Source organism: Petaurus breviceps, unplaced genomic scaffold (genome assembly GCF_028583685.1).
Source record: "Petaurus breviceps papuanus isolate PSGF00001 unplaced genomic scaffold, PetGlider_PUasm1.0 90625, whole genome shotgun sequence".
In the NCBI taxonomy this organism is placed as follows: Eukaryota; Metazoa; Chordata; class Mammalia; order Diprotodontia; family Petauridae; genus Petaurus; species Petaurus breviceps.
Window position 1 is genome coordinate 5,785,891 of NW_027187289.1, and position 10,210 is coordinate 5,796,100.

Sequence of the window (10,210 nt, forward strand, 5' to 3'; positions counted from 1 at the left end):
GGATCTTATTGGGAGTTGTCATTTCCTCCTTTTGGTCCCAGGTAAGTGCAAACTTCACCCTTAGAAGAAGAAAGGTATTAGAAAAAAAAACCCTCCCTTCCTTTAAAAATCCTTATCTAGAGGTGGATTAAGGCTTTTCCCAACTGCTTTCTGAAATAGGAACCACTAAAGGCAAGGTTGAATTCTTTGTCAGATGGAATCTGACTTATGGTGTGAGTGGAGATATGCGAGATGAAGTTGCTGTGGTTGGGCATCTCCAGGGCTGGGCAGCCACTGCAAGGCAATTGCAAACAAGCAAGAGAAGCAGGATGCAAGGGGGATCAAGGTAGGGAACACAATGGGAATACAGAGCAACCAAGTAAAAATAAGCTAAAGATACCAAAGATATAAGGAACCAGTCTTGGATATTTAAGCAGCTCAGCTGGGAAGGGAGTTGTTCTTCATGCAGGTCTTGTCTGGACTCTTGGGAACGTCTGTGTCTGATGTCATCTTTTTCCCAATCCTCTGAAACTGGAGGGCAAGGTCTACTATGGGCTCAGATGTCCACTCAGGAGGGGGTCAATCTTCAGGTGTGACAGATGGATCGAGATGTCCATATCCACAAGTTGGTAGCTATGAGAGGTAGTCAGACCTGACAGGGGCTCCCAGAAAACATATGATTTGGTACTTAAGGCACAGAGAAATGGTTCAGTTTCCCAACCACACAGGGCTAGATTTAAACAGTGCAATAAATGGTTCTGTTTTCCAGCCATGCAGGGCTAGCTTCAAATAATACAATAACATTTTTCTCACAGTTTACAAAATTGCATAATTATATTATCAGGTACAGATTAAACTACTTAGCTCATAATAGACTAGTTTTGGGAAGGGAGATTTACATGTCACCAAGATAAACAAGAAAACTTAAATATGAACCACACTAATCAACAGAATCATTATTACTAATGTTAACTAACATCACATTCCTTGTATCCCAGTGACCTATTCCTAATATATATTTGAACAGCACTTTTTGAATCCCAGATTCCTAATGTACTTATCTGATCCCTAGATGTCCTTTCTTTGACAATAGGTTTTATTCTTAGGGCAGTTCAAAAAAAGGGAGTTTACTTCTCAGATCTAGAAGTTCCCAGATAATTCCGACTTACTATAAATTAGTACAATCACTTGAATTTCATTCTTCAGTTTATATATTATTTGCTGTTTCTGTCCTTATCTATATCCTGTGCCTGGTATAAGAATCTTTTAAAATGTGAGGGTTCAACCATAAAATGAACTCATCTGCCCTTTAAGATTATTAGACACTTTAATAAAGGAGAAATAATTTCATTTTTACCACTGTCTTGTGCAATTTTTGTGCAAAAAAATCCAAATTTGGGATCTTATTACCAAACATGCCTAAAAGTGAAATTCCCATGATAGAAAAATTTTGGAAGCCAATCATATACATCTGTATATAATTCTTAGAGGAATCAGTCTGTTCCTGTTGCTATCCTCAAAATTTGTTATCCTTTTTAGTTAAGACATATATCTATCCCATTACATCTTTGTCTTACTACTTGCTCTAAACATTTCCTCCTTTGGAGGATGATATCAGTATATTATATTTATTTGGTTATGAATATAGTTTATAATTTTAAGGTACTCATTCTTGTATAACTCAGACATGTTCCAATTTCCATCTATTATTTAATAGATTTAGTATTGTACTTACAGAACTTCTTGATTATACAAATGTGCTTTAAAGGAAAAAGAGGGACAATATCATATACCATTACAGAAGGAAGAAACTTCCTTAGCTCTGTTGGATTCCAGATATGAGTCATATCTGATAGGCAATCATGTAGCCATCAGGTGAAGAATTTTCCTTTTCAAAAAGGAAATAGCACAATTGGAAAATAGGATTAATAAGATCCTACCTAGGTCATGTACAGGGTTGTTTTCAAAACTTTTCCCAGGCACAGACATCTACCATTAGCAGTTCTGTCTGTAACCCATGCTATTCTATTATTATTGGCTTTATGACAGCTATCCTTGTAATCAAAGCTTAAAACAATAGTAAATTGCAGTCCCCAAAAGTCTTAAATAGGAAATAAATATGGGCCAATATCTTTAAGATAGGGCCATCTCAAATTTGATTGAATTATTAAATCAAGTTACATAATTTTTCTGTCTTCTTAAAACACTTCCTCACATTCTCTCAACATACTGAAACCATCTGAAACTATCACAAAGATATCCAGAACAACTATCTAGAGACAGGAGGGACTTGAATAACACCCATTTGTCCTCAAACCTTCTTATCTGCCTTCCATATTTCTAATCAAACCTTTGTTTTTCTTTCCTTATCTCTCAAACCCATTATTCAGATTTTTCAGCTTTCCTTTATTTCTTTTTCTTTTTTTTTTTAAAGCAATCAGGGTTACTTGCACAAGGTTACACGGCCAGGTGTTTCTGTGTGGGTGCTAAGTGTCTGAGCCTGGGATTCTATCTCCAGGTCATCCCAATACTGGAGCCGGTGCTCTTACTCGCTGTGCTACCTGGCTGCCCCTCCTTTATTTCTTAACCATAAAACAGGATAACTCATAAGTTATTATTCTTTACTATCATAACTGTCTATACTGGAATCCCAGCTTAAACAAAGGAAAGCTGATAATGGCTAACCTTACAGACTGATGAATTTATATCCTTGTTCCTCAAATTTGCTTATTCTTCCCTAATTATACTCAGTTTGGAAGAATGAGATACTTCAGGAATATAATCTTCTACATACATGTCTAAATACAAATTTTAACTGTTGCTTAGGCTATGGAATTACTACAAATTCAGATAAAAAAGCAAGATCTTTTCTACTTTACAATTCATTGCATTAATTTAGGAATAAATCATCTTGAAAATTTAGTAGGCCTTCTAAAAATCACACAAGAGATTTTTCAAAATGTTTCTTTCAAAAGTATTTACCCTTCTTTAAAAACAGTTTAAATTCTATCTTGATCTTAAGAGGAATAGTCACTAATCTTTCATGAAGAAAATTAATTGGAAAGTTTTAGATGATATCTCTTTCTTCCTCCTTAAAGCAAAAGTAAATTTTAAAAATTGGAGTTCATTAAACCAAGTTAGTGTAAAATGTCCTAAAGTAGTATACAGAATTCCTAGATCACAAAGTTCCTTAGTCAAAAAGGTGTTTGTAATGGATAAACTTTTTCATAAGCCAAGAACATACCCAATTTCATTAGCCTTATCACAATAGCAAAGTTTACTGGGCCTTTAAAATTTACTCAGTATCTTTTCTTTCCTGTCTTTTTTGTACAATCTTAATCTAACATCTAGATTATAAGAGAAATTGCATTTCCAACAACATAGCTGAACAATGTCCTAAACATTATTATATATTTAACACTTGCAACAACCCATTATCAATTTAGGTGAATGCATTTCCATATCACCTTGCACAAAGAATCATTCATCTCATCATTAATAATGCGGAAACTATAACTTTAAACCACCATATATATTTCCATAATAGCCAAGATTTTAAGTGAACAATCTGTTATAGTAAATATCAGCATTATTTTTGCTACTTGTTTATAACCAAACATAAGAGTTTCAAATTATCAAATTTTTGTCACACACTTACTTGACACCATCAACGTTAAGTCTCCAGGAAAAAAATAATGAATCCTGAGATACCCTGAGGCTGCAGCATTGACAAGGTGAGGTATGGTCACTCTTTGTCCTACTCCATCTGTTCCATCTGAGTCACGGCACCATACTTATCAACCTGTAAGTTTGGTTAAAGAAGACAAACAGGCTAGGTGACATACATTCATATTATTTATTCCATTGAAGCTACCAGATGTGTGCTGCACAGAGCCAGTACCTAAGTTCTGACTGCCTGATACAAGAATGACAGTTATTTTATATTTCAGAACAATCCTAGGCCATCTATATCCCTCAGATTTATGGTCTCCATATGTTTTTTTTTAATCCATACCATGAGAAAAGAAGTCTCTTAGTTGTAAATATAGATGGACAAGACAATTGACAAAGTAGGGTCAGTTGGAATTTATGATCTCAAAATGTCTTTGTTTTCACCCCATATGGAGTATGCCCCTAAGATAAGATAAATCCCATTGTTCAGCATTATCTGCTTTCTGGAGTTGCTAGCATAGGAAAGGGAAATTTTATAGCAAAGCAAAGCAGTCTGATTGATTAGTTCAGGCTTTGGATCTTATTGGAGTTGTCAGTACATATATTTAAAAGTAGCAAAACAAAACAAAGGACCCTAAACTAAAAACTCTGTCATCACTGTTAAATTGCAAACACTCTCAAAAATTCAGAGTTTTAAAACACTTTCAGATTTGAAGGTCCATAACTAGTCCATTAGTTCACAACCATTTATTAAACAATTACTATGTGTGAGGCATTGTCCTAAATTGTAGAGATATAAAGAAAATGACCTTGCCCTCATGTGTCTTAAACTCAAATGGGAGGAATAAAATGTAAAAAAAAAACCCCAAAAACTAGACACATAAAATACATATACTATATTTGATATTCAAGCTCATTTATAACCTCAGTCCTTCCTACCATTCCATTCCTCTTATACCTTTATCCCCACTCCCACCACATATGCTGTGATGCAGTGACACTTGACTCCTTGATATTACTTGAACAAACCATTCCATCTCCAAACTCAGAGCATTTTTACTGACTTTACCCAAAGCCTGGTGTTCTGTTCCTCTTTATGGCTTTCCTGGATTCTTTCTAGTTGCAGCTAAAGTCCCATCTTCTATAGGAAGCCTGTCCCAATCCCCCTAATTCTAGTTTCTTCCCTCCATTGATTGGCTCCCCTTTATTCTGTAAATAGCTTGTTTGTTCAGAGTTGTTTCCAAGCAATCTCTCAGTATGAACTGGGAGTACCTCAAGGACAGAGACTTTCTTTTGCCTTTGTTTATGTCATTAGCACTTAGCCCCATGCCTGGTATATTCTAGGGTTTTAACTAATGTTTTTTGATTGACTTGAGTTGGGGAAGGTAGTATGAGTCAGAAAGGCTCTAGTAACTAAGAGGACCAGGAAAGGTCTCCAGCAGAAGGTGATATTTGAACCAAATCTTGAAGCTGGAGAAACTAAGAGGAGGAAGTGAGGGGGAACAGAATATTCTAGACAGGGGCAAGAACTAAGGCAAAAGCATAGAAAAAGAGATGAAAGTTTACATCATATGAACTATGAGTAGACTAGTGTTGTTGGGGCATAGAATGTGTGGAGGTTATTAAAGTATAATAAGTCTGGGAATCTAGAAAGGAGCCAGATTATGAATAGTTTTAAATGCCAATCAATCAGAAGACATTATATTTGATCTTGGAAGTCATGGGGAGTCATTGAAATTCATTGACTAGGGGCTGCCAGTCAGACCTCTGCTTAAAAAAGACTTTGGCAGTAGAATGGAGGAATGTCAGAGTGGGGAGTGATTTGAGGCAGAGATACCAGTTAGCAAGCTACTATAATACTATAAGTCTTTTAAAAATGAAAATATATGAAAACAGAATAGAAAACCAAAACTCTGAGACAATGCAAATATGTGTATATATTAAGTGTTTATAATATAAATTTAACAAGTCTTGTGTAAAGTATTTTCTCTTCAAATATCTTAAGTACTAAGGGAAAATTCCCAACCCTAATGCAAGATCATAGTTGAAACTGACTGAGACAAGACCCAGAAATTCTTATCCTCAGAATTAAGTAGTCACAATCTTTTACTCACTAAATTTGAAGCCCCTTTGATTGTGATAACTAAAGTAACCCTTCTGGCTCATCTCTGATTGCTCCTGGTTATTATACCAAAGAAGTATTATATTTAAATGTCTTTGAAGCATTAACACACCATCTAGGTTGCTAATTTACAACCAAGAGGAGTTTAGGCACTCTAAGAATTTGGCTTAACATTTTAATAAATAGATTGGATGGTTGAGTAGAGAGAGCACTTATGTTTGTTGATGATACCAAGTTGGCTGGGATTGCTTGCACTCTGGAGGGCAGGACTGGAATCGAAAATGATATAAACAACTTGGAGGAGTAGTCTGACTCGAATGAGATGAATTTCAATAAGGGCATATGTGATACTTTCTATTTAGGACAGGATAATTAATTCCACAAATGCTGTACGATTAGGAACTGGCTACATAGAATATGGCATATGGAAGAACATTGCTGAGAGACAGAGTGGAACACATAATCATGCTGCGTCTGTCTGTGGCCAGACTAATGGACTGTGACAGATCTTAACCATTTATCTTGGCTGATCAATCTGGATCACTCTACGATAGATTTGACTATGGTGTATGTGAGTGCCCAGATTGCCAAACAGGAAATGACTCTGTTGTGCCATAGTCTGTTTATTTTAAATATATGGACAGACAACATTGTGAGGTCAGGAAAGGGAATTGGCTTTGGAGGGAAGAATTAACTTTCATGTTATATGTAGTCAATCAAATCTTTGATTGCTCACTGTTTGCAAAGTACTAGGAAGGAAGCAATGTTTTTTTTTTTTTTCCTCTTTGGCACTAGTGAGACATCAGCCGTTGTTCTATGATTTCAGTTTGATTCAATAGACATTCATTACACACCAGAATAAGCTGTTCACCTGAAATCCTATCTCCATGTACATTGACTCAGGTTTTCATACTTAACACTTTTTCAACTTACCTTTATTTGCCTCTCTCCTCTGATTGAAGGGTGGAGCATTAAATTCCTCCCAAAGCCTTCTTTTATAAAGGGCTCAAAACATTCCTGGTAAATGCACCTGATATTATTACCACCTGATATTTTGCCTTTCAGCTTCCTTTTGTGTGTTGTCCTCTATTAGATTGTTAGCTCCTTGAGGGCAGGGGCTATCTCTTTTTCTTATTTATATCCCCAGCCACAGAGTCTGGCACACAATAGGTGCTTAACAAATATATTTTTTAATTGAATCTGCTATATGCAAGCCTCTGTACTAGGTATAGAGAAATACATAGCTATTTTAGAGAGAATTTTCAGAAAATGATTGCCTTCCCTTCCCACTATGCGAATCTGATTCCTCCATTTATCTTTATTGGACATTCCCTAGGAAGAAAATTATGAATTGATGATTATTGCTTTGAAAAGAATGGAAAATACCTTTAATAAGTCAATGAAGTCTTTAGATTCATAAACAAAGACACTGTTTTTCTAAAGAGCTTTAATAAAGTGACTCTTTCATCTGAGGGCTTTTAGCTTTATCTGTAATATGTCAAAACTTCATGATCTATGTTGGTGTAGGAGGTATCCATACTCCAATAAGATGACTGATTCCCAATTTTTCTATAACATAATGGACAGTTCTAAACACTTTCTATAGCCAAAAAGGAAAAAAAAGGTTGCACACCCATACCCCCCCTCCCCACACACACATATATACATACACACACAACCAGGGGTAAACCTAGTGATGAACTTCTCCAAACTTAGGCTGGTCTTAAGAAGACTAATGTACAGTGGACCACTGAACTCCAACTTTAAAGCTTTTCCAATATAGTAGAATCTATCAGAATTCACCCTCCCCTAGCATATTCTTTAAGAAGACAGAGCCATTCCCATGTCTTAATGAAGCATCAGAATAGGCCTTTAATGATGAAAAAAAAATTCTTCCAAGTATAATTAAATGACAATTAAAAGTCAGTTTATCAAGAAGCATTCATTAAGCACCTGTTATATTCCAGGGACTTAGTAAGGTGCAAGGTGATTGAAAGGAATTTCACATTAAGGACAATATCAGAGTATAAGTTTTTTCTAATATTGAGAATTAATGTTAACTATTGTCTATATTTAACAAATACATATGTGATTTTTTTTTTAAAGCAAATGGGGTTAAGTAACTTGCTCAAGGTCACACGGCCAGTTATTTTGTGTGGGTGTTAAGTATCTGAGCCCAGAACTGAACCCAGGTCTCCTGACTCTGGGGCCAGCATTCTTACTCACTGTACCACCTGGCTGCCCCTATAGATGTGATTTTGAATTGAACTGTATAACTTAAATATTATGAAATGAATAATCATTTCAGTTCTCAGTGAAAAATCTGCAAAGATTATTGGTTTATTGTTTTTCCACATATCCTAAAGTTTCTTGATAAACTCACTCTGGCCTACTGGGAGTAATTTATTTAATATGAGCTGTATGAAAGGAATGTTTTGCCCAATATTGGTAGAGAGAGGCAAGAGCACTAAACAGAAAGACCCATCAGAGCTGTTTCTGTTTCGTACTCATGCAACCTTAGAGTATTTATTCTCCCTAATTTATATTATTATGCTAATTGGATACTATTTTGTTGAATTCCTAGGCCATGGAAAGTGTGACTGTGGCAAGTGTAAGTGTGATGAAGGATGGTATGGTGAAGCTTGCCAATATCCAACTAATTGCAACCTTACAAAGAAAAAAAGTAATCAGATGTGCAAGAATTCTCAAGATACCATCTGTTCTAATGCAGGTAAGAATTTTATTTTTTCCTTATGAATATAATCTTTCCCCCCTGTTAACTTGAAGACTCTGCTAATTACGTTTTGAGTAAAATGTTCAGCTTTGGGCCTTTTACTGGAAGTGTGTAGCTGTGGAGAAATGCTGAGGCCCTAAAGTAAGAATGTATTTTCCTGAAATGAAATTCAGATCAATCAATAGGGAAAAAAATGTCATCTTGCTGAAGCTCACAAGATTGACATACACTCCAGCTGTTCCAAATGCTGTCTTCATGCAGGATATTCACTGGAAACAAAACCTCGGCAACATTTTATGTAAATTGCTAAAGAGAAGTTTCAATGCTGGATTAAATCCTTTAGGAAGGATTTATGTAAACTGACAATTATTTTCTATGTTATAGATGAAGAATATTTTAGATTTCTACCTTAACATCAGTTGGATCTGTAGACATCTCAGACTGATGTATGTTTCACCTGACCTGGTTGTACAACTCAGGGAAAAACAAAACAAAACAAAACATAGTAACTACAAGAACTGAGAGGGATGTAGTTTTTTTTGTTTTGTTTTGACAAAAATACATCATAATGTTTGGAAGGCATTTGAAAACATTCCTCAGAGATTGATGAAAAAGCTGCTAAGACTCATTACCAAAACTGGGTGACAGGAAACACTTGCAGTTCCTGCTGACTTGAGTGGTCTTTACTAGTATAAACAAAATCATTCACCCTTTATTTCCCCGTGCTGGCAATATCATCAGTCAGAATCACATGCTGGTATTATGGAGAAAACAAGGTGTTAAATCTGAAAGTGGTGATTTTCTCAGCATTTTGGGGTGGGTAGGGGAGACTGTGTGTATTGGCAGAACCCTTTCTGACTCATGGTTGGGACCTAGTCAAAGGTCCTTTAATTCCTACAAATTACTTTGTGTGGATTAAGCTTCGAAAAGGTACAGGGGAGCTAAGTTTCTGGTGCTGACTCACAGATAGCCATAGGGCAATGTCCAGAATGAGTTATCATTGCCTCAGGGAGGGGACTTCATTGGTTCTGTGTCATTTTGTATTGTCACTGATTTTCCCAAATATTTACCTTTTAGCATTAATTCCAGGCTCTCATTTCGAATGGCTGACTGAACTTTACCACGTGTATGTTTCTATTGGAATCTCATATGCTACTTTATCATTTTCCTATTAAAAACTATTGTCATTTTGTTACCAGCACCAGTGTTCTTCCAAACAAATCAATAATTCCAAATTTTAGAATTGTTGTATAAATAGAAAAAAAAAACCAAAACGGCAGAGAAAAGACGAGGGTACAAATCTCACTTATGCTTTAATACCTCTATGGCCTTTAAAATGTAGTTTTACCACACTATACCTCAGTATATTTATCTAGAGAATTGCATCCATGGTCCTTTATGCTCTAAAAAATCTATAATGAATACATGAATGAATGAGCATTTTTGGTGCTTACTATTTGCTTGTTGTTTAGCCATGTTTTTTAGTCATGTCAGACTCTTAATGACCCCTTTTGGGGGTTTTCTTGGTAAAGTTACTGGAGTAGTTTGCTCTTTCCTTCTCTGACTCACTTTACAGATGAGGAAACTGAGGTAAACATAGTTACATGACCTGTCTAGGGTCCCAGAGCTAGTAAGCTCGGAGATCAGATTTGAACTCAGGAAGATGAGTCTTCTTAACTCCAGGCCTGGCACTCTATGCACTA

The 10,210-nt window shown here is 35.8% G+C and overlaps 1 protein-coding gene across 1 annotated transcript in view; it reads left to right on the forward strand.

The window, feature by feature from the left end:
• The window catches only part of ITGBL1 (integrin subunit beta like 1), a 385,210-nt gene that overhangs the window by 174,288 nt on the left and 200,712 nt on the right, over positions 1 to 10,210 (forward strand). Inside the window, exon 3 of the mRNA XM_069064205.1 lies at positions 8,358 to 8,504. Coding sequence (XP_068920306.1) covers positions 8,358 to 8,504 — 147 coding nt within the window. The remainder of the gene's footprint in view (positions 1 to 8,357; positions 8,505 to 10,210) is intronic.